General features: G+C 42.2%; 1 protein-coding gene across 2 annotated transcripts in view; it reads left to right on the top strand.

The window, feature by feature from the left end:
- The window catches only part of SLC7A14 (solute carrier family 7 member 14), a 125,761-nt gene that overhangs the window by 65,617 nt on the left and 35,411 nt on the right, over positions 1–24,733 (top strand). For both annotated transcript variants that reach the window (XM_030822823.1, XM_003256445.4), the window contains exons 3-4: positions 20,970–21,206; positions 23,383–23,600. In XM_030822823.1, the coding sequence (XP_030678683.1) occupies positions 20,970–21,206; positions 23,383–23,600 (455 nt within the window). The remainder of the gene's footprint in view (positions 1–20,969; positions 21,207–23,382; positions 23,601–24,733) is intronic.

Raw genomic sequence — 24,733 nt, 5'->3', positions numbered from 1 at the left:
CCCCAGAGCCCCTAGTCAGGCCAGGACCAAAATATCATAACTTATGCCAATGTTAGCATATTTATAGCAGGTTCCTTCAAGGAGGCCTCTCACTCTTATGATTTTTGGTCACTAAACTAAAGGAAGTGCTGCTCCAGTGTCTTCTTTCCACTTTTACATCATCATCCCCATATCGCTTCACCTTTGGCAAAACTTCCCACTGCTTCTCCATACAGCAATAATCAAACTCCCCTATATCTTCATCCTTTTAAATACATGGTCCTTTTCTCCTTCTGGTCTTAATTAAAACCTGGCTCATCTGAGGGTGAGTCCAGTCTCCACAACTGCGCATTTATCTCCAGCAATAATTGCTGCTTAGTTGCAAGAATGAAGTAAAGAGAAAGCTGAGATTAACTTAGATTTAACTTTTTCCAAGCAGAGGGAGAAAAAAGTAATGGGGTTAAGAGTATTTTCAAAGGAAGACTAAACTGTGCTGAATCACATAATGTAGGCTGAATAAGAAGAGAAGTGAAAACACAAGAGTGACGATGACTCATGAAAAGTGGTAGAATTGGTAGAAATTGGAATTGTCAATCAGGTCAAGATATCATTGCAATAAAAATACTGGGAAAGTGAGATAGAAAGCTAGGAAGTGATGGAAATGATAAAGAGTGGGATGTTTGAAATAAAGATTTCAGAAGTAGTATAGCAATCAATAACATTCAGTTTAGACTTGAAGCCTGGTTCAGCCACTGACTAGCTGTGAGACCTTGAGTAAGTTCCATAATTTCTCTGAACATCAGTTTCTCCACTTTAAAAATAACAATACCTACTTCAAAGGATTGTTGTCAAGACTAAAGGAGATGCATATTAATTGCCTGGTACATTGCCGAGCACATAGCACTAAATAAGTGGTTATTATTATTTTGTGCCAAACCCTATATTAGATGCTTTCCAGAGAGTGTAACCCTTAAAACTCTTTATCTCTTTAAAGTAGGTTTTATTATCTCCAATTTCACATATGTGGAAAATATGTAAATCGAAGTTTAAATGACAGAACCCACATTCAAATCTGTTGATAGATAGGTTGAGAGATAATGTCAACAACTCTCATCCCTGGCTATGGGTTTAAATCACTTGGGAATTTTTTTTCTGTAATAATGAAAAATGGATTTTGGAGTGCAGTTTTATTGAGTTATAATTACATATCATAAAATGCATCCTTTTTTATATACACTTCCATGAGCTTTGGTAAACACATATAATCATGTAAGCTTCACCACAACCAAGATGCAGAAGAGCTCCATCACCCCCAAAATAATTTCTCCAGGCTGCCTCTTTGTAGTTAATCCCTCCTCCCACTCCTAGCCCCTGGCAACCACTGATTTGTTTTCAGTCCCTATGGGTTTGCCCTTTCCAGAACATTATGTAAATAGAATCATTCAGTATATAACCTTTTAAGTTTGCTTTCTTTTGCTTAGTAAGATGCATTTGAAATTCATTCATGTTGTTGTGTGTATCAGAAGGTTGTTCCATTTTCTTGCTGAGTAGTATCCCATTGTATGGCTCTACCACCATCTGTTTATCCTTTTACCAGCTGGAGGACAACTGGGTTGTTTCCAGTCTTTGGCCGATGTAAATAAACTCACTGCAAGTATTTACATGTAGGTTTTTATATAAACACAAGTTGTGGTTTCTCAAGTAAGTACTTAGCAGTGAAGTTGTTAGTTTGTATGGTAAGTGAATGCTCAACTTTATAATCAACAGACAAGCTTTTTTCCAAAGTAGCTGTATTATATTTGACTTGCACAGGAATATGTGAAAGTTCCAGTTCTTTGCCAGCACTCAGAATTGTTAGGTGTGGTTTTTCACGGTTGTTTTGTTTTATGTTTGTTTTGCCATTTTAAAAGGTATATAGCAATGCTTCAATGTGGTTTTAATTTGCATTACGCTAATTACTGATGACGTTGGACATCTTTCTATGGGTTTATTTGTCATCCATGTGTTCTCCTTGGTAAAGTGTCTATTTAAATGTTTTGCGCCCCCCCCCCTTTTTTTTTTTTTGAGATGGAGTCTTGCTGTGTCTCCCAGGCTGATGTGCAATGGCACAATCTCGGTTCACCACAACCTCCACCTCCTGGGTTCAAGCGATTCTTCTGCCTCAGCCGCCCGAGTAGCTGGGACTACAGGTGCATGCCATCACACATGGCTAATTTTTGTATTTTTAGTTGAGACAGGGTTTTACCACATTGGCCAGGCTGGTCTCAAACTCCTGACCTCGTGATCTGCCTGCCTTGGCCTCCCAAAGTGCTGGGCTTACAGGCACGAGCCCACACCCAGCCCTTTTGCGCATTTTGTAACTGGGTTATTTATTTTCTTATTAATAACTTTTAAGCATTCCTTATATATTCTGGAGACAAGTCCTATATTAGGTATGTATTTTTGCAAATACTTTCTCCAGTTTGGGGCTTGTCTTTCAATTTCTGTTTATTTCTTTTTAAAAATACTGATGCCCAGGCATCACCTCCAGAGTTTCTAATTCAATTGGTCCAGGGATTGGAATTTTTTAAAGTTCCCCAGGGAATTCTAATTCTAATTACTTTTGCACCAACATAATGGAAACTATTTGGACAGCACAATCTTAAGAGAGTTTTTGGCCTTGTGGCACCATTCTCCATGCTATGCAAACCAGCTTATAAAATGAAACAAATTTGACTCATAGAGCAATCTATTTTCTTTACAATTTGTCAAGCTGGGAAGTTATAGCAACTTGCCAAGCTCCTCCCACTAGTCCCGCCCCAATGTTATAATTGCCCACTGCCCTGTCACAGGTGGAAGAAAACTTATCAGAGGAAGCAGCTTGTGCTTTGTCCAAAAGGTCTTATCTACTCTTCAATAGCTCAGTAGGCCACAACCAGACCCCGTAGCCATGCCAAACCTAAAAACCCTTTTGTATATTGCAGATTGTATAAACTAGATAGAGGAAATGGGTTTTTTCTCATCGTGGTTCCCACCTACAGCCTTTTGGAGAGACTGAAGGGTGGAGGCAGGATGGTTTACAGAGGTTCTTTAATGTAGTTGGCTATGGATGAAACAAAGCAAAACCATCGTGCCAGTGACATCCAGCCATTCAAAGCCCCAAGAGGCTCTTATTTGAGTAGTGAAAGAGAGGCAGATTTAACTTTTTTTCTAAATTTATATCCAGTCCTCTTTTAACATTATTAAAATTGTTCCTCAAATAGAATATAGGTCTGAATCACTCCTAAGCTCATACACTCTCTATAATAACCCTTCAAGCCCATTTCTCAAATGTTTTTGGTAAGGATTCAACAACAGTATGCATACACAGCGTCAGTCCTTTCCCTGGTACACAATACTTACAATTTTTGTCATCTACTCATAAGAAATGTTTGGCAAAAGTCTAATAAGATAAGGTTCAGTAAAAATGTATTGGGCTCCTACCATGTATCAGTCCTGGGGCAGTACCAAAAATAGGCAAGAAATTGCCTCTTCTCTATTTCCAAAGGACCCATTGCTATTGGGTCCCATTGCTCATTGATGGAGATGAATGCCAAATCTGATAAGTGACTATGGCAATAATAGTCATAACAATGTAATAGTCGTAGTGGCAACTACCACTTATTGAGTACCTACCTTGTACCAAAAGAGTTCTAAGTGCATAACCCATTATTTTACTTAATCTTCACAAAAACCATATATGACAAGTGGTGTTACGCTTACTGCATATTACAGATGAGAAAACAGAGGATTCTGAAAGGTTTGGCTCCTTTGCTTAAGGCTCCTGCTTAAGAGGTGACAGCGTAAGGAATGGAGTGAAAGCAGTCTGACTCCAGAGCTCACTTCTTAATCATTCTGCTATTCTGCTACTGTATTAACAGATTACATTACATTACATTGCAGAAAACAAAACACAAAATAAGGGAGAATTTCATTTCTGTCCTGTGTACAAGAAACCTGGAGACAGGCTGCTGTTGTGGCCTCTCAGACATGGGGACACAGGCCCCTTTAATTTTCTGCTATGCCAGTCAGACATTTGGCTTCCATTGCAAGACGACTCAAGACCAAAGATGGCTGCTGAAGCTCCAGTCAGTATGTCTGAGTTCCAGAAGGCAGGAAGAAAAATGGAAAGTTGGGGCAGGTGATTCCTTACCTTTCGGTCCCCTTTTTTTTGTTTGTTTGTTTGTTTCATTTTTGAGATAGAGCCTTTGCTCCGCTGCCCAGGCTGGAGTGCAGTGGCACGATCTCGGCTCACTGCAACCTACACCTCCCGAGTTCAAGTGATTCTCCTGCCTCAGCCTCATGAGTAGCTGGGATTACAGGCGTCCATCACCATGCCTGGCTAATTTTTGTATTTTTCGTAGAGACGAGGTTTCATCATGTTGGCCAGGCTGGTCTCAAACTCCTGACTTAGGTGATCTGCCCGCCTTGACCTCCCTAAGTGTTGGGATTACAGGCATCAGCCACCGCGCCTGGCCCCTTTCTGTCCTCTTTTTAAGAATCTTTCTTATAAATCCTTCCCCATTTCTCCCACTGACATTGGCCTAAACTTGGATATCTGGCCACAGCCATTGAGGCTGAGAAGTATAGTCTTCTAATTGGGTATATTGCCAACTCCAGAATTACAGAATTCTATTGATAGGAAGGAAAGAAAAAGCTGGCTGTCACTGCCACATCTCTAATGCATGCAAAACCCCGAAGCCTTCCAGTTTGCTGAGGTCAATTTTTTCTGCAATATTTAAATAAAATTGGTTCTGATTCCCAATTTACAATGGGAAAATCTAAGGTCCCCCTCAGTAAATCTAGGGAGTTGTGAAGCTGACCTTCCTCTTCACTATTCTGGCTCTAAGTCTGTGCTTCTACAGAGTCTCTGTTTCCACTTTACATTTTACCTGCTACCTGCTGTCCCCTTTCTTTATCATCATTATCAAACTCATCTCAACAAAGCATCAGTAATGCAAGATTGTGTGTGCCATAGACTTTTATGGAAAGTTTGGACCAGAGATGGGAGATATAGTACAGTCAATCCCAGCAAACAGCAAGCTCACACTTGAATACAGGACACTCCAATTCTCTCTGCCTTTAGGGAACATCCACCAACCCTCTCTTCTTCTTGGCACCAGCTTTTAGCCCCATGGATGGGCAGCCTTTTTCCCATAACCTCACCTTCTGCTCTGCTCATTTTTAAGCCCTAAAACTCTGTCCATATCCTACCAAGCAGTTATTTCTTCATCACCCTCCAAGTTCATCCTGGTCATTCTCCAAAGAATATCTTTCCCCAACCAAAATAATTTATTGAGATAATTCACTAAACAAAGAAGTTTCTCAAAGGAGGGATTTGGAGGCCACGCCGGGAAGGTTAGGTATCATACTCTGGGCACTGAGAAGTCCAGTAACATTACCAGATATGTACTTTAGTAATACAGTGGAAAGAGAATGGAGGTGGGGAAGCTGTTATGCACATATAGCATAAAACATACAGGAGATATGAAGTCCTAGTCCCTGAAAGGCCAAAAGGAAGCTTAGAATGAAGAGAATTTGGGCATGAGTAGATGAGGGACAAGGAGGGAGGGCAAGAAAGGCTCTTTCTAGCCAAGAAAAGACATATAATAGAGAAACTATTGAAACAATGTCATTAAAATAATAGATTTTACAACACAGTTCTGGTGCCAGAAAGTGAAAGTAGAATCAGAAAACTCTAGCGAAGAAGACCACCACAGAACACCACGAGGGGTCTAGAACTCATCTTTGCGTGTAGCACACCATGGAAGGTGCTTTCATGTAGCACCTCCTTCCCATCCTCATCAACCCTGTGGAGGGAGGGATGACTTTAGTTCTGCTCTACAGATGAGGAACCAGAGTCAGAGGTTAAAGGAGCTTCCTGAAAATCCCACAACTATTTAGTGCCATGCCAGAACTCAAATCTATGACTGTAGGATTCCAAAGCTCATGCTCTGCCATTTCAGCAAGCTATCTCTGTGATCTTTGTAGCCAGAAAATCTTTCTCATTAGATGTGAATTAATAAATTGTGATCAGTTTCCATTGATTGGGTCTAAAAGGCAATGAAGGGTCATCACTCTGAGCAGTATTTTTCTCAGCACTCTTAGTTTATGATTTGCCATTAGGGTTTATAATTTGTGTTTCCTGCCATCCTCATTTGATCTTTGGCACCTCGTGATCCATCATCAGGCAAGCTCATGGTAATGGAATCCCTGGGGAGGAGGTAAGAGCGCAGAGCCCTGTTGAGCAGATGTCTCTCCACAGGTTCCCAACCTCCTCCTGGGCTGGTTCTTGCAAAACTCAAACGTAGGCTCCCCATTCCGGTATTCATCTTGGGTTTGAGTTTCATGATCAAAGAAAGATTTCTAAAGACTCAGTCTATATAGATAGTCTGACAGGTTCCCTTGTTTTATCTTTCAGAACAATAAACGATTTTCCCTCCTCAAATTGAAGACAGCCTTGAGAGATCAAACAGTGGTCCTTTGCAACTCCTCCGTGATCTAGGATTAGTCATTCATTCCACAACTTGCATTTGTTTGTTCCCTGAAACACCTCTGGAAACTGCTGTTAACAACACTGGGGAGTGGAAGAGGCAGAATATTGTGAGGACAGGAAGGAAATGCAAAGATGAACAAATGCATGTCAGTCCTCAACCGTCTGAAAGACTAGCTGTCTCAAATGTCCCAATACACAGCCATATGTCAAAATCATAATAATGATGCAGCCACTCCTGATGCTTATAAAGTCTCTAAGATATAATTTAGCAAGCACATGATAAATGTTAGTTCATATTATTATTACTATCAGTTTTATTGTTATTAGGCAAATACTGTGCACCAGGCACTGTGCATACATTATCTCATTTAATTCTCTCAGTCTTCCTATCACATGGATATTAATGTCCCCATTTTATGATTCATCATAAAACTTAATTTGAGCAGTTTTGCTGTGCCTCACACTAGCTGAAAACCATTTGCATAATCCCAAAAAACCCTACAAAATAAATGCCATTATCATACTCATTTTACAGATGACAAAACTGAGGCTCAAAGAGGTTAGGTGACTTGTCCAGAGCCACAGGGTGGTCAGTGGCAAAGGCTGGGTCTAAATATGATTCAGCCTGCTTCCAGAGACCATGACCCCCATGCTGCTTCATACAGACAGAAACTTCCAAATTTATTATTTATTTATTTATGTTTGAGATAGGATTTCACTCTGTCCTCCAAGCTGAAGTGCAGCAGCATGATCATGGCTCCCTGCAGCCTCAAACTCCCGGGCTCGAGCGATCCTCCCAATTCAGCCTCCTCAGTAGCTGAGACTATAGGTGTGCATCACCACACCCAACTAATTTTCTTTCTTCTTCTTTATTTATTTATTTTATTTTATTTTATTATTATTATTATTTTTGTAGAGACAGGTGTCGCTATGTTACTCAGGCTGGTCTCAAACTCCTGGCCTCAAGCTATCCTCCTGCCTCAGCCTCCCAAAGTACTGGGATTACAGGTGTGAGCCACTGTGCCCGGCCCACCCCTAAATTTAAAAACTCTCCAAAGAGAACCAAATGAATCAAGGAACGCTCACTTTTATTGGGGTTTCAAAAGACCCTGTACCTCACCCTATTGATTAGCAGAGCACTTTTCCAGATCAAAACTTCTCTAAATCAGGTCATGAAGATGACTTGTAAGCTCAGCATCTTTCTGTCACCTGTCAGCAGTGAGGAGAAAGGTGTTGTGAAGTTCATGTAGCTCTTCTATATAGGGATCAATTGACAGCCCTGTAGGAAGGATGTCAGTTACCAATTCAGAGAAGGTGAGCACATTTTAATAGAAATTTGCAAGTTTCTCAAATTGCTGATGGTGATAATGAGTTTCCTCCAGCAAAGCCAGGAAAACCTGGGCTTCTTTTACATCTTCTGCAGCACCTAGTAGTGTGGACAGTGCATGCCACGAGCACCTAGCATGGCTGTGGAAGGGACTGACCACCTTCTCTGGGCCCAGCATAGCAGGAGATGCTGCAGAACATGGGAAAGAACTGAGACAAAGGGCTTGATATCTATATGAAGAAACAAGACATGCACACATGAAATAATTGTGAGTGCCACAAGAGACAATCAGGCCCGCGTCAGAAGTCAGGACACCTGAGGTCTAATTCCAGCTTTCACCCTCAGCAGTCCAGAGCCCTCAGGCAAGTCATTCACATGTCCCGATCTCGGTTTCCTCCTCTGAAAAATGAAGAATTTGAATTAGATTGCCTGTCTCATTAGTTTGCATGAAAAACAACCCAGGGAGGGGAAAGATCTGTAAAGAAGGGCCTATTGTCTCAACTCCCCCCCAACCCCAACACACATCCTAACCCCAGCTAGCATCTGGGAGCCAGGTGCAATTAGTCCCTGTAGCTGAACTGCCTCAGTTCAAGCCCTGCTTTGCCATTTTCTCCTTGTATGACTTGGGAAATACATTTAACCCTAGAGCTTTCCAAACAGGTTGCTGAAAGTTAGAGGTGTGCCAAGATATGGATCCTTCAGCTTTAGGACACCTGGAAAGTGATATAGGCCCCAGGCTAGTGAGCAGCCTCGCCCTTTTATACATTACATCCTTTCCATATCCATACTATATATATTTTTTTCTTTTTTTTTTTTTTTTGAGACAGATTCTCACTCTGTCACCCAGGATGGAGTGCAGTGGCATGATCTCAGCTCACTGCAACCTCTGCCTCCCAGGTTCCAGTGATTCTCCTGCCTCAGCCTCCTGGGTAGCTGGGATTAGAGGCACACACCACCATGCAGGGATAATTTTTGTATTTTTAGTAGAGATGGGGTTACACCGTGTTGGCCAGGCTGGTCTAGAACTCCTGACCTCAGGTGTTCCACCTGCCTCGGCCTCCCAAAGTGCTGGGATTACAGGCATGAGCCACCGTGCCTAGCCCAAATATTATTTTCAAGGTGGGTTATGTGATGTGGAAAAGGTTGAGAAGTCCTGATAGCCTGTTGAGATCTTGGATTCATCATCTGCAAATGGAAATTATAATAGTTTCTGCATCATAACCATCTTGTGAAGATTAAGTTTTTGTATGTAAAGTGCTTAATATGCCCATGCACATAGTAAATTCTCAGTAATGTTTGTATTATTATCACCACTACCAAGAGTATTGGCCAGTTTCCAGCCTAACAAGGCTAGGTTCTTAATGCAAATGAGTAGTCCTGGTTCCAATGCTGAAGCTCCTCAGTCCACCCCTAGCAAAAAAAAACGGGTAGACTTGCCTCCTACTCACTTTCCTCCAGAAGAACCCTGTGCAAAGAGCATGCTTTTGACTCTGAAAGTATATGCCCAAGAAGAATTCTCTTCTCTATAGGAACAGCCTCCTTTAACAAGGCTATGCCTTAAAACACATTATTAATAGGCTGTGCCTCAAAACAAGTAAATAAATATGTATAATAATTACAAACAGTGACAAGTGCTATAAAGGAAAATAAACAAGGTATCATGACAAAGTACTTTTTCTGAAGAAGTGATACTTAAGCAGCCTCAACTTTGTGCACTGAAATAGATGCTAGAGATGCAGAGATAAGTAAGGCATGGTACCTGCCAACAGCCATGGGATAAACACCTGAGACAGGAATGTTGATGAAAACTCATGAAGAGGAGTTATGCCAAGCACCAGCCCTTGCTCTCAGAGGTCTGCACAGCAGACTTTCTGAGTGGAGTCTAACTCGCTGATCACAGCAGCTCAGGAGATTTGCATGTGCCAGGCCATCTACTTTGAACACTCTGGCCCACTCCTCATGTTGCTAGTTCACAGAGGCTGCAGACAAGGAGCCACGGCCACTCCAGGGAATCAAAGAGCTCCTGACACTTGCCCTGGCAAGGAGGTGAGATCACCAAAGCAAGGGGTGCAAGGAGAGAAAAGAACTGAAGGGAGAACTTTGTTAAATGACTACACACAGATGGAGATGGATAAATAAGAAGCGATGATGAAGAAAGAAGTGGGCAGAAGAAAAGGGGTGAAACCAAAGGAAGAACAGATTCTTATACAAGGGAACAGAGAGGGAATGAGTGTTTGCATCACAAGCTGCAGGGACACTGATAAAAGGCCATTCTGTTGACAGCTTATGGGTTACAGATGGCAACTTCTGGGGTGTAATGAAGGCAAACACCACAGTGCAAAGGGTAGCATTAGCATGGAGAAGAGCAAACAGCAAGCAAGAGAATGAATCCTTTATTTAACAGCCCAAGGAATGCATTTGTCCTGGACACAACCTGTGCCTGTGCCTTGTTAAAAGTCATGAGTATGTATGTGAAAAGCAATTATTTGCTAACATGCATCACAGACATTTTATATACTATTCTTCACCACTCATCACTCTCACAGATCTGGCCCTGAAAAGTCCCTTGCAAAGTAATTGAAAACATATATATAATGTATACCTTTACATATATGTGCATATACACATATTTGCACAAATATATCTGTAGATCTTATTAACTCTTTAGACATTTCCTACTTGGAATAAATTCAACAATAGCCCTTGGCTATATTAATTTCTCTTGAGAGTTTGTTTATAAATATCCTAGCTTATCATTTCTTAGACTTTTAAAGAAAAATAACCAATATAATGAGTTTCTCTTATATGTGAAGCATAGATACAAACACCTGCTCCTTTGAAAACATTTCTAAGATTATTTTAATTAGGAGAGTGCTTAGGTGGCAAAATACTATAAGCTCAGCCAAGGGCGCTTGCTATTTTCCTTGGTGGGAAAGCCTCTTTCAAGAAGCCCCCCAGTGTATCCAAGGGAGTCACTATTCCATTCACTGGAGTTCTCTTGTTCAAAATTTAGCTCAAAACTCACCATTGCTGTTGCATTCAGTAGGAGCTACTTAGCTAGAAACAATCCATCAGGACCCTGTAGGTGAGATTCTTCAGAAGAACAGTAACCCCCATCTTTGTCAGCTGTGCACAGAAGACACTGTGGCCACAGTTTACCCAGTGCATGCCAGCCTTCCATCCTCATGGACCAGCAGCAGGTGGCAACACTCACGCCATAAAATGCAAATTGTACACGTGTGCCCTATAGAAGGCTGAATCCGCCTAGAGTCTGAGGGGTGGGGGAGTAGAAAAGGGGAGAGGAGAAGGAAGGAGGTGAAAGTAGTAGAAGTTTGTATCACAGGATGGGGGAGAACCAGAAGTAGGCACTGTAACCGAATCCACCTCACCAAAAGATTCTCTCCCGTAAGCCTCCTAAATCCAGAGTCTCTGGCCCTGTTCTTCCCCTCCCTGTGTGTTGGCATCCCTGTCATGAACGGTCTCTCATGTCTTTGGGAAGGCCCCCCACAGAGAGCAGGTGCAGGCCCATAAAAGATTCGCTGTGGCTCCCCCTCCCTGGTCATCTTCTGAGAATGTGTCCCCTCCCAGTGGAACCCCCATTTCACCTGCTCCTCATCTGGGCTGGGGAGGCCACACAAGGGCTCAGGTGGGTCCTCTCAGCACTCACCTTGAACCCAGCCCATTATATTCTCAGGGCAGGGGGTATGGCTTGTCCCCCACAGAATCTTCTGAGATCTGTCATCTCTGTTGGTGCCACTTTCACCTGCTTTAGAAATGGGACACTGCCTACTTCCCGAGAGTGATGAGTTGAGAAATATTCGGATAGGAGAGAATTGCTGGTTGTCACTTCAGCTCCAACTCTCCTTTCCTTTTCTGCACACAGCCTTTTTAGTCCAGTTGTAAGAGTCCCCTGGATGAGAGGCAGTAGGTCTCACAAAGAGAGGTTGAGTGAGAAAATGGGAAACTTCTCTTCACCCTCACAGTTTCTCATTGCAGTTGTGGAACAGAACAAGAAGTTTCTAGATTAAAGATTTCAAACCTAGGAAGAAACTTCTCCAGGTTCTGTTTTAGAAGTGCATCGAGCACACCTAGAGCTTGGTCTAGAATCTAGATGATTTCTAATCTTCCTACCAACTCTGAGACTCTAAAACTATCAGCCAACAATACTTGCTTCCAACCTGCTTTATCCCACTCTGAGGCAAAGGCTCCTGTATAAATACTCCACAGGCTACTGCTAAGTAAAGCTCTCTGGGATTCCTCTTCCTTGTCAATGAATAATAGCCCTAAGCTCCCACTGAAGGAGTACCTCACATAGGAACTGTAACACCTGTCTTTTGATGACCCATAACAACCTGCATAGTAGATAACCACCATCACCATTTTCCAGGTAGGGAAACAGGGTCAATGAATTGGCTGACCTGCTTCAGACCACAGATAGCAATAATTTTATTTGTCCTTTTTTTTTTTTTTTTTTTTTGAGACAGAGTTTCGCTCTTGTTGCCCAGGCTGGAGTGCAATGGCACGATCTCGGCTCACCGCAACCTCCACCTCCCAGGTTCAAACGATTCTCCTGCCTCAGCCTCCCAAGTAGCTGGGATTACAGGCATGCACCACCACGCCTGGCTAATTTTGTATTTTTAGTAGAGACAGGGTTTTGCCACGTTGGTCAGGCTGGTCTCGAACTCCCAACCTCAGGTGATCCACCCACCTTGGCCTCCCAAAGTGCTGGGATTACAGGCAGGCACCACCACGCCCAGCTAATTTTGTATTTTTCATAGAGACGAGGTTTCTCCATGTTGGTCAGGCTGGTCTCAAACTCCTGACCTCAGGTGATCCACCCACCTTGGCCTCCCAAAGTGCTGGGATTACAAGCATGCACCACCACACCAGGCTGATTTTTGTATTTTTAGTAGAGACGGGGTTTTCCCATGTTAGTCAGGCTGGTCTCAAACTCCTGACCTCAGGTGATCTGCCTGCCTCGGCCTCCCAAAGTGCTGGGATTACAGGTGTGAGCCACCACGCCCGGCCGGTTGGTTACATTTAATCAACAAATTATTAAACTTCCTTGACCTGTTTTGGGGGGTGACTTCTCTCACTCAAAGGACAACTTATTTCCTACCTATTTATATGTTGATATATTTGGGGCTGTGGTTTGGAGGACTTGGGAGTTCTCTATTCCCTACCCAACTTTAATTGGAGCCCTGTCAGGTTCAATAACTAATGGTGTCATACACCCCTGATTAATGATGCTGCCTGTCCTCTAAACACAGGTGGTTACTGTCCACCTGGTGCCTGCTTGGGCAGAGAAATCATAAGTCTCTTCTTAGACACAAAGAAACATAGGCATTGCCAGACAAATTGCTTTTCCTTCAGACACATTTGTAAAAATTGCCTGGGCTTCCCTGACAGGTGATGGAGTGACCGAGGTTGCTCAAGTAGGAGAGACAGTAGCAGTGAGGCTGAAGGGACAGAGCACCTGACCAATCACTCCCTGAGAAACCCCCAGTTTTCTTGGCTAACCAAGGACATCGAGAAGAGGACATCAGTGCAGGTTCACTGAGTCCAGCCGCACATGACAGGGCCTGGATAGATGTTTCTTAGGACCCAGCAACCTGCTTCTCAAGGCAGCAATAATGGGGTTGCTGCATTACCCACCATATGGAACTCGGTGTCACGGAGAAAACAAACATTTCTGAGAGAATTCACACTTCATTTCTCTCTGAGGTCCTGTGATTTCTCTTCATACGCCACTCCCCATCTACATTTAGGCAGGAGTAGCAACCATAGCTACATATACAGCATGTCTTAGCCCTGCTGTGGCTTTATAAAAGGAACAGAGATGTTTTAAGAAAATGAGAAGAAAATAAGTAACAACTCAGCAAAATGCTATATTTGGTGAGGACTTTCTTAAGGACATGTTTGGGCCTAAGTAGTGAATTAGCCCAATGGCTGATTCCATCCTGTGTCTGGGTGATGGCAGATAGTTGGCACTTGGGAAGAACTGACTTCATGGATGAGAAATCACTGACCTCATCCATTTGCTAACCTTCCTGCCTACCCAGTGTGAAGTATAAGACACAGTATGTGCAAAACACCTAATAGGGCCTGATATCAGAGACCTATGGCCCACTCAAGGCAGCCTGACTGAACCTCTGAGCAACGCTCCAGTTGTTGCTGATCCCAGAGGCCTGAATGAAACTGTAAAGTTGGCAAATTGTTTTCTTGGACACCTGCCTCCACTCCCTCTCATAATTCTCGATAGCCTCTTTCCCTTTGGACAGTCCTTCTGGCTGGTTGGTTTTCTGGTCTGTTTCCTCCATGATACTATAAGGCCCACAAAAAAGAGACTGTATTCTTCCTGTTCACCTTTGAATCTTTAAAAGCCGATATAGATACATAGAGATGATCCCTTACCAGTGCACGGGATAAATGAATGAGTGAATTAGAAAGCTCCTAAGGCTAGGTATCAGGAGACCTCAGTTCTAGCCCAAACTCTGCCATTAATTGAATACACAGCTTCAGATCTGGAGCTCAGTTGCATCATCTATCAAATAAAAGAACAATTCTGATGAGCAACTGACACCTCTTCCCATTCCCATGCTCAGTACAGCCCTAGGGATCCACAGAGGAGGGTCAGGGGCTTTGAGGAGGTATGGGATGAAGGAGACCTTGAACAGACCAGCCTCGGTTCTCCCACCCCTTCAAACAGAGCCACCTGCTTTTACCTATTTACGTATTGGGCTGTCAAATAAGACTGTGTGTGGAAAATAGAGTTCTACAACTAAGAGAGAGCTTTAAACTATACAAGTAGGTGAACCGTACAGTCCTTTTCGGCTAGTCCACTCATCTGTTAAAAAGGTCCCACCCCCTCAATCACGTGATCTCAGTCCACCTCTGCAGGCTCATCCACAATCTCCAAAGCAGCCTGCATGTGTCAGCCCAGCTACACCTTTTCATCTGCCTGAAACCACCCTTTCCTCTATTTTTTTTCTGACTGGCAAAGCCCAGCCCACCCTCCAAGAAGTAACTTAAAAGGCTCCCTCCCCCAGTCTCTGGGCTTCCACAGCAACCAAAGAACCGTGCTCCTAAGAACCACGCTCACCGCACTGAGCTCCAAGAACACCTCATAAATGCTCGATAGTATTAAATACTGGCCGCATGGAATCAGCTGTTTATTAAACTCTTTCCTGATTGAAATATAGATGCCTCAAGGTCAGGAAATCTGTCTTACCATTTGTGTCTCTGTCATTCATTACAGTTCCTCATTTCATAGCCACTTAACAATGTGTGTGGAATAAAAGAAGGAAATTAGAAAGTCAAAAGTTATTTGGGAAACTGTTAAATTAGCTGATAAGTAGGTTAGGGAATAGTCAAAGTAAGGTAACATATTAATGGGAAAATCTGTCTATCTAAGTAGAGTAATTGGCATTCAAGTGTGAATAACCCCTAGATTTAATCCTTGCAGATGAAAGTACACTTATTTAAAAGTACTTATTTATCTAATGGCTTTCTTTGGTGAAATGCAGAGGGAAATTTAGGTCTTAAGTGGAGAAGCCTTTCTCCACTTATGATCAGGCAACATAATAATTGAATTCATCATATTATAGAAACTGTACCCCCAATAACTTCCCCCTTAAGTGGAAAAGCTTCCCCAATTAAAAATAGAATTTTCCTCCTTTTGCTTACTCCCAGCTGGGTCTTTCTCCTTTACCCTGTTAGGAAGGAGAAGTTTTGCCTCCTGGTTCTAAAAGGGCAATAGGGAATCCGGGTAGGCTGCAAGTGACTCAGCAGAATTAGAGAGGGAGAAGCATGCCATGATTATCTTTGCTATTGGGTTGTGCTCTGTTAAGCATAGTTTAGAAAGGTCAACATTGCATGTAGGCTGTCTGAAAGAACTAAACCTAAGGCTGGCTCTTTATTTACATATATGATAGAACCATAGACTCTAACTTGAAAAGAAATTCACATTGAAAAGAACCATATTTTTCTGAAACCCCAAATCACACATCATCTGGGATGCATATAAGAGGATTCACAGAGAATACTGTAAATCGAGAATCTCCCGGTACCTTGTCCCAACCCACTTTTCAATGTGGAAGTTCACTCCAAGTTCTAACTGATTTTTAGGCTGGCAAATTATCAATTTAACCACAAATAGTTCTGGGTATAGAAATATAAAACACTAGAAATGGGACAAAATATAAATAGGAATATGCTTACAATAGATTTATATGGCGGGTAATTGAAAAGGTGTCAGACTTGCAGGCTTATTACCTCTAGTCCTGCTGAAATAAATCCTTTATATTTCTCAAGGACTTAGAATTCTCATCTCTGACCAACACTAAGGGAAAATTTCCATCATGTGGTCTGCAGCATGCAGTCACTCACTGATGGCTGCCTGCACCTAAACATTGGATTTCATACTGATTCTCTCTAGCTCTATCAGTAAGTACTTTTGAAATCAATATGCCTCTCCCTCTAATCACTTGGTGGATAACCACAAAATGTAAAATCACTTTGATAATAGCATAAGGCAAATCTGATTAGAAAGGTAACTCGGGGGCAAAATTTTTTAATGGATTCACCAAATTAGGTAAATATTATTTATACGTTAATCTTTTTTTTTTTTTTTGAAACAGAGTCTTGCTCTGTTATCCCCACCTTAGTGCAGTGACACAATCTCAGTTCACCGCAACCTCCACCTCTCAGGTTGCAGCGATTCTCCTGCCTCAGCCTCCAGAGTAGCTGGGACTACAGGCGTCCGCCACCACACCTGGCTAATTTTTTTGTATTTTTAGTAGAGACGGTGTTTCACCATGTTGGCCAGGCTGGTCTCAAACTCTTGACCTCAGGTGATCCACCCACCTCGCCCTCCCAAATTTCTGGGATTACAGGCATGAGCCACTGCGCCCGACTGTTGATCTCTCATTTAAAACAGTGATTCTCTACCCTAGTACACCCAAATCCATTTTTGGTAATAAACACTTTGTAATGCCTCCTCTACTATTCTGGATGAAAACTAGAGATGGTTACCTTCCTACGCACTTAATTTTTAAAAAAATAATTATGTCCTGAGTGTGAAAGATAAATCAAAGGAAAGTAATTTTGAATAAAAACAACATTTATTTCAACATGTGAATGATGGGGCATGCGTACATTAGGAGACGCAACGAAGTCGTCAGATGTTTGTGGTCATTTGTAGAACCACTGTGAATACAACTTCCACAAATGCAGACTCATATAGGACTGTTATTTGATGCTCAAAGACCATGAATAACGTTGTTGTTGATGATGGTCTTCCAAAATGATGATCAAGTCGGTAAATTCCAAACCAAACAAATGACAACTGTCTCTCAATTTACCCAGCTGTTGCAGTCTTGGAAAATTCAATGTCTAAAAATCCATGCAAATAAAAAAATGCTTTGTGTGTACATGTAAAATGGAGATAAATTCAAGTTCAAAAATTATAAACAGGTTTGTACTTAAATGAATGTCCACTGGGGCCATCAGCAGTCATATATGATACAAGACAGAGCTTCATTCTGTGAGTCAGTCACATTGCAGTATGACGAACAGCCCAGATCCCTGTCCACTTAATGCCACGAGTGCCCACAATCATCGTGAGAACCATAGACACTCTCACATATTTCCAAAATTCCCCTAGGAGTCAGTACCACCTTTACTGAGAATCATTGGTTCATACGGTATTTTCTACAGGGCTTCCCTCACTAACTAGATGATTAAGAGTTGACTTTAGCTGTAAAACCAAAGAATGAGGCACCAGAAGGGACCCTAAACCGTATCTAATTGGCTGTCTCATTTCATCCATAGGAGGGTAACTTGCCCCTCAACACTCAGTAATCTAGAACCCTAGATAATCTAGGATCAAAACCACGGTTTCACCAGGCGCAGTGGCTCATGCTGTAATCCCAGTACTTTGGAAGGCTGAAGCAGGAGGATCACTTGAGGTCAAGAGTTCGAGACCAGCCTGGCCAACATGGAGAAACCCCATCTCTACTAAAAATACAACAATGAGTCAGGCATAGTGGTGCATGCCTATAGTCCTAGCTACTTGGGAGGCTGAGGCAGGAGAATGGCTTGAACCCAGGAGGTGGAGGTTGCAGTGAGCCAAGATCATACCACTGCACTCCAGCCTGGGTGACAGAGTGAAACTCCATCTCAAAAAAAAAAAAAATTCCGTTTCCATGCTTTTAATTTCTTATTGAAATTAGAAAGATACTCTTAAATGTGTTTCTCTTACATACCAGATATTTTAAAATAGTTGAATGAGAACATTTTTCTCAGGATATTTGAGGCTGTAAACATTCAGTTATCACCAGTGAGCTTCAATGCCAGGCTAGATGCTCTCTAGTACCCACTCTAAGTCTGAATTTCTCCATACAAACAAATCAGAAAGATTTTAAAATATTATAATATCTTTTACAGTGTGGCCAAAACAATTATTTCTTGGAGCAGAAATTGTCTTATATGGTTAGTGCCTGATCGATTTTCCCACGTTCTCCCCAAACTATAGTCATTAGGACCCCAGCAGGACCTCGGGAAATGACTAAGATTCCAAATGCTCCTTATACCATGCACAGCCAGGGCCTCTTTCTCTAATTCAGACAGCAATGGACTGGTCCATTCACAAGACCTAATGAAGACTTGGCTATTTGCTAATTACCTTTGGCAAGTATATTCTGGTGGCAAAACGGGTATTTTTAAATTTAATTTGTCAGATCGAATGTTATGGAGAGAATGTTTGATTGCACAAATTCCATAATATTGGCTCTCCAAATTAAATGTGCAATCAAATCCATGCCTGCTTCAAAAGCATCATTTGGAAAAGACTTTACTTATAAATCTTGTACAATATCAGGTGGTAAAGTTGGGTGATGAGAATCAGCTCATAGAATATAGGAGTTATTGGATAATGCTGTTGACCCAATACCAAAGCAGGGAAGTGAGTTGCCTCTCCACTTCCTTCCTCACACAGCACTGAAAGAGCAACCTAATCCGTATGTGCAAACTCAACTCCCAAGAACCCTGAAAACACACGGCATCCAAGAAAATATCATCAGGTTCTTGTATTTAATGCGTGCACAATCTATACTTTCCCCATGGAAGAGTTCTTCAGGCCTTTCTTCAAAGACCATTTCCTCTTAATTTCAGACTCACTCTAACAATTTAAATATCAGGTGTTGGAAGCAGCAATTTAGAAAAGAGGTGGTCTGACTGCTCCAGGTAAGCACTGGGACAGCAACAAGAAGTAACAACTGACAGTCTGACATCAAGGAAGGAGATGGAAAGCTATATTTACAAAGCAAGGGGAGGAGGGCTGACATAGGAACTCAAAATAAATAACAGCCTGGGCCATTTAATGTAGAGACAAACAGTTTCACTATCCCTGACAGCATCTCCATAATACTGAACAATATTGTAACTGATATAAAAGAAAAGCTAAGCTGTGCTCAATAGATTTTGCAGCCAAAAAAATTACAAAGTTCAACATAACAGATGGAATCCTAGAGGGTCAGAGTTAGGAGATCCTTAAGAGAGTCTTTGGTGTAATACTTTTATTTTAGAAACAAGGACGCTGAATCTACGGGGGTGGAGTAGAAACAGGAGCCCAGCCTAACTGGTCCAGTGCTTCTTCCATGTAGACATCCTGACAACTGAAGCAGCTGAGGGGCAGGAAGAGATAGTACATCGCTTTGAATCATTTATTGTGCCATTGCTTTTGACTTCTCTGTTTTTGCTTCTTTGCATTGATTTCACCCCCTTCCAAATGAGAAGAAACCTGCTCTCTTTATTCACAAAAGAGTGAACTATTATTCCCTGGTTTGTGATGAGAGAACCTCAGGGTTGGCCCTTAACAAAATTGGGACTGAAGCTAAAGTTGACTTTGAGTTCCCTCTTACATCCTCCTACATCCCACCCCTGGTATGTTTCCTCCAAGCTGTCCTATGTCTGTCCTCCAACTCGTTGCCCCACCCACTGGCCCACATCCAGAATTCCTAGCACAAAATAGGAAACTCTCCCAACTCCCAGAAGTTTGGTATGTTCTCAACCTCTTTCTAATTTATTCTCTAATTACATCAAAGAATGAGGCAATATTCCAGTGCATTTCAGATAAAAGTGAGCACATGCATTACCTGGGGAGCTGGTTAAAATGCAGCATCCTGATTCCTATCTCCTGCAATTAGGATTCAGTCGATGATTCTGGTGGAAGTGGGCCCTGAACTCACTTAGGAAAACACATGGCTCTGCTTATGTGGCCAGCCTCATCTCCTCCTAATACCTCAGTGCACACTCCCCTCCACCCAAATACTTTATACTCTCTCTCTCTGCCATGTCTTTGCCTCATGTTCCACCTTCTTCATCCAATTAACCCCTACATATGCCTCAAAACCCTCTAAGTATATGTCTCACATCTCGCCTCTCATTGCTATACATTTTTACATTGTCAAGCTTACACAGCCTACAGTGGGCACTGATGGCCTCTCTCCCCTTAAGGGCAGGGGCATACGCCATTTGTCTTTTTTATACCCAGTGCTTCATACCCTGCCATGCACATGGTAGGACTCTAAAAGTGTTTGTTAAATTACCTTTAGTGCATGTGCTAAATTTCCTTGTTAATAATTAGTAATGTATTTATATTTGCATCTTTTATTTACCCCCTAGATATAGTACAGCATTTTCACAGATTGCTCAAAGTATCACTCTCAAATGAGGAGCACCTTCTATAATATGTATAAACTGAAAGAGAAGAAGTTTGTGCATAATATAACCCTGGTGCCATCAAGGGTGGGGGTTGTAATGAATTGGGCCCATGTTCACACAGGATATCTGACACCTAAGGAACATGACAGAGACATACACAAGTGGAATTTTTTCTAAATAAAGATCAGTTTCCAACAGTTCAGTAGAATTAGTTCTGATTGCCTTGCTAGTCATTCAAGTTTGCATTTTTCAGAAGTGAGGTTGGAAGAGGTAAGAGTTGGCTCTGAATCAATTCATATACATAAAACTTTGTGTATTTGTTCTGAAATCCTAGAGAGTCTCAGTATGTTCCACCCAAGATTGTTGGCCACAGGATGTCAGCTCATCTCCTGAAGTCCACCATCTGTGTATGTCTGTCCCTTGCAGGTGTCTGCTATGCAGAGTTTGGAGTTCGAGTCCCCAAGACCACAGGATCTGCTTACACCTACAGCTATGTCACTGTTGGGGAATTTGTGGCATTTTTCATTGGCTGGAACCTGATCCTGGAGTACCTGATTGGCACTGCGGCCGGAGCCAGTGCTCTGAGCAGCATGTTTGACTCACTAGCCAACCACACCATCAGCCGCTGGATGGCGGACAGCGTGGGAACCCTCAATGGCCTGGGTGAGACTGCCACATCCTCCTGCCCTCAGCATGCAAACTTACGGAGCCACATAAATAAGTTCTCCTTTCAGAAAGCAATTTGGCAAAATGTATCAAAAGCCTTAAATATATCTCTCTTTTTCTTTTGCAAAGTAATTCTTTCTCTATGAATCTATCCATCCTTAAAAAATAATTCTAATGTCCATGGAAGCATTATACAAAAAGATGCTCATCACAGCCTTATTTAAAATAACAAAAAGTTACAGACAGCCTAAATATTCTACAGTGGGACAAATGACTAAGTAAATTGCAAACAAATACTATGTAGCTAGCAATTAAAAGGATGATTAGGGAAACTTGTAATAACATGGATTATGTTTTCATGTAATGTCATACGTCAAAGGATACAAACCATACATGCACATGTCAATAGCTATATAAAAATAAAACCAATGCAGAAAAAAAGAACTGTCAGCAATTTCTCCAGTGGTTTCATGAGATTGTTTTTCCAAATTTCAATGAAAAAAAATTTAATGAATAAAATGGATTCCAGCCTAGAAGAAGTCAGGGAGGAGTAATATAACAGTGAATGCTAAACCATCAGAAGCTTATGTAACAAATACCATGAGACCTCAGGCTCCATCCGTCATTTGCCATCCACTCTTTTGTTTGTTTGTTTGTTTGTTTTTTGAGACAAAGTCTTGCTCTGTTGCCCAGGCTGAAGTGCAATGGCATGATCTCAGCTCACTGCAACCTCCACCTCCCTGGTTCAAGCAATTCTCCTGCCTCAGCCTCCTGAGTAGCTGGGATTACTACTCAGCTACCATGCTCAGCTAATTTTTGTATTTTTAGTAGAGACAGGGTTTCACCATGTTGGCCAGGCTGGTCTCGAACTCCTGACTTGTGATCCACCCACCTTGGCCTCCCAAAGTGCTGGAATTACAAGCATGAGCCACTGCGCCAAGCCACTCTCCATCTTGGTGCCTGATAAACTCACATTCGAGGAAAGCTAAACAATAGTTGAGGAAGCTCTGGAATCTTGCCTCAGAACTTCCAAGGAATGATTCTGTGGCTGTGTCAAGTCATCTAACTTCGATATTCCTATCTCAAAAGAACTGACAAAAATGCTGAGCACCCAAGTACCATGACAAGATAAAAATATAAAGAACAAACCTGTTCTGTGTACTGATTGCATAGAATTTTAGGTCTAAAAGAGTCCTCCAAAATCAGGTCATTCACGTCCTTCACTTTACAAATGAGGTCCAGAGAGATGAGGCAACTTGCCCAAGGCCACACATCTGGCTATGGGCAAAAGTACAGCTGAAATTCAAGATCCCTGATAGCTGAGGCAGTGCCTTTTCCACTCTATAGAGGGCAGGAGTCCACTGGCCATTGGGCAAAACCAAGCAGGCAGGGCGTGTTCACTGGTTATTTTTTTCTCTGCAACCACATATACACAAAAGGACAGAAAACCCCTCTTACCATCATTTTCAAAGACACACATTCTTAAATTTGTTGATAAAGAAAAGGTTTGGGAATGGGATGGAAATTTTACAGACTGTAAAATTAAAAATAATGAAGATAAAAACAATTTTCAAACATGTGAGACCTAAATATACATCCCAAATATCCCAGGACGGTTCCCACTTCAAATGTTCTGTGCCATGGTTCCACAGGCACTGTTGTAATTGTCACACCACATAGCCCAATTTTGGGTCCAGGATACCACATCATCTTATCTATCTACCAGATCCTGCTCATTTGCAAATAGACACTTGTATCTGCTTGTGGACTACAGCACACACACACACACAGTTCCTTTTACAGACTTACTGCCCTTCTTTTTTTTTTTTTTTTTGAGTTGGAGTCTCACTCTGTCCCCCAGGCTGGGGCGCAGTGGTGTGATCTCGGCTCACTGCAAGCTCCACCTCCCGGGTTCATGCTATTCTCCGCGAGTAGCTGGGACTACAGGCGCCCGCCACCACACCCGGCTAATTTTTTGGATTTTTAGTAGAGACGGGGTTTCACTGTGTTAGCCAGGATGGTCTCGATCTCCTGACCTGGTGATCTGCCTGCCTTGGCCTCTCAATTTACTGCCCTTCTGAAAGCTGAGTGCGGATGCACTGGGGTAGGGCCAGGAGTTTGCACGGCCCTTCCTTCCCTCCAGACAATGTCAAATCATGTCTTTCCTCTCTAGGGAAAGGTGAAGAATCATACCCAGACCTTCTGGCTCTGTTGATCGCGGTCATCGTGACCATCATTGTGGCTCTGGGGGTGAAGAATTCCGTGGGTTTCAACAATGTTCTCAATGTGCTGAACCTGGCAGTGTGGGTGTTCATCATGATCGCAGGCCTCTTCTTCATCAATGGGAAATACTGGGCGGAGGGCCAGTTCTTGCCCCACGGCTGGTCAGGGGTAAGTTTGTTCCAAACACCTGGTGTGCCTGTCACACACTCTGCCTTCTATCCTGTGACCAACCTAAGACATATTTTCAAGAAAATGCTGTTCTGTTCCATAATTACCACAGCACCCTCTTTATCACCTTTTGATCTGAATTTAGTTGGAATATCCTGAAGAAGTGTTTCTTTCGTGTTGTTGTTTTTTCCCCCACAGGCATTTGTTAAGATCCTATTTTACACAAATAACAATAATAGATTCAATGTTTTGGCAACCTGCAATTGCCTAAAATTGTGCTAAGTGGCTTTGCATGTACTATCTCATTTAATCATCCTGATAATCTTGTGAGGAAGATATTTACATTCTGCTCTTAAAGATGAAAAAAACTCCCATTCACAGAGTTCAAATGACTTACTGTTAAACACACAATGTAAGTCGCAGAACCCAGTCAGCCAGGACTGCCTGACTGCAAAGTCTGTGCAAGAACAGCTCAGTTCTATAGAAATATCTCTGCTATCTACTAAGAGAGATCAAGAAGAACATAAATACACAAGGCAATAAAGGAGGCCAGGGAAAGGGGACAGTAGGGAAGGGATGAGTTTTGCCTGGGTATGAAACTAGGAAAATAACAGTTTTTAATTCCAATGTCAGCATTTGACTCTAGGAGGAGAGTCCCACTGAGGTCAGAGGACAGCTGAGCTGGCCTAATGCAGGACTGTGCTATAAACTCCATTCCAAAGGCATAGTTCATGACAGGCGGGTTTACCTGGTGTGGTCTAGGGGTTAGCAAGAGCGTGGGCTGGACCAAAAGGATGTTTTCAGATCTCATTCCATGATCTGGCTAGTGTGGTTTATGCTAGAGAAAAATAGGAAGGTCAGAGTGGCAAATTCTTTATACTGACAAGTGGCTGTAAGTTGCATGTGGTTTCTTTCTCTAGGATGACTAAAAATACTTATGTTGTGGATTTACTGGTGAAATTCACTAGCCCACCTTTTTTTTTCATGGTAGAACATAAATCAGAGAAATTTGAGCTGTCAGGGACCTTAGAGGTTACCTGGTCCTACCCATTCACTTAACAGATGAACAACCTAAGGTCAAGAGAGGCAAGTCTGCCTAGAACTGATGACAGAAAGCAAGTCCAGGATTCCAC

Source organism: Nomascus leucogenys, chromosome 11 (assembly GCF_006542625.1).
Source record: "Nomascus leucogenys isolate Asia chromosome 11, Asia_NLE_v1, whole genome shotgun sequence".
In the NCBI taxonomy this organism is placed as follows: domain Eukaryota; kingdom Metazoa; phylum Chordata; class Mammalia; order Primates; family Hylobatidae; genus Nomascus; species Nomascus leucogenys.
The sequence above is the reverse complement of the archived record's forward strand: the minus strand, read 5'-3'. Positions and strand labels throughout refer to the sequence as shown.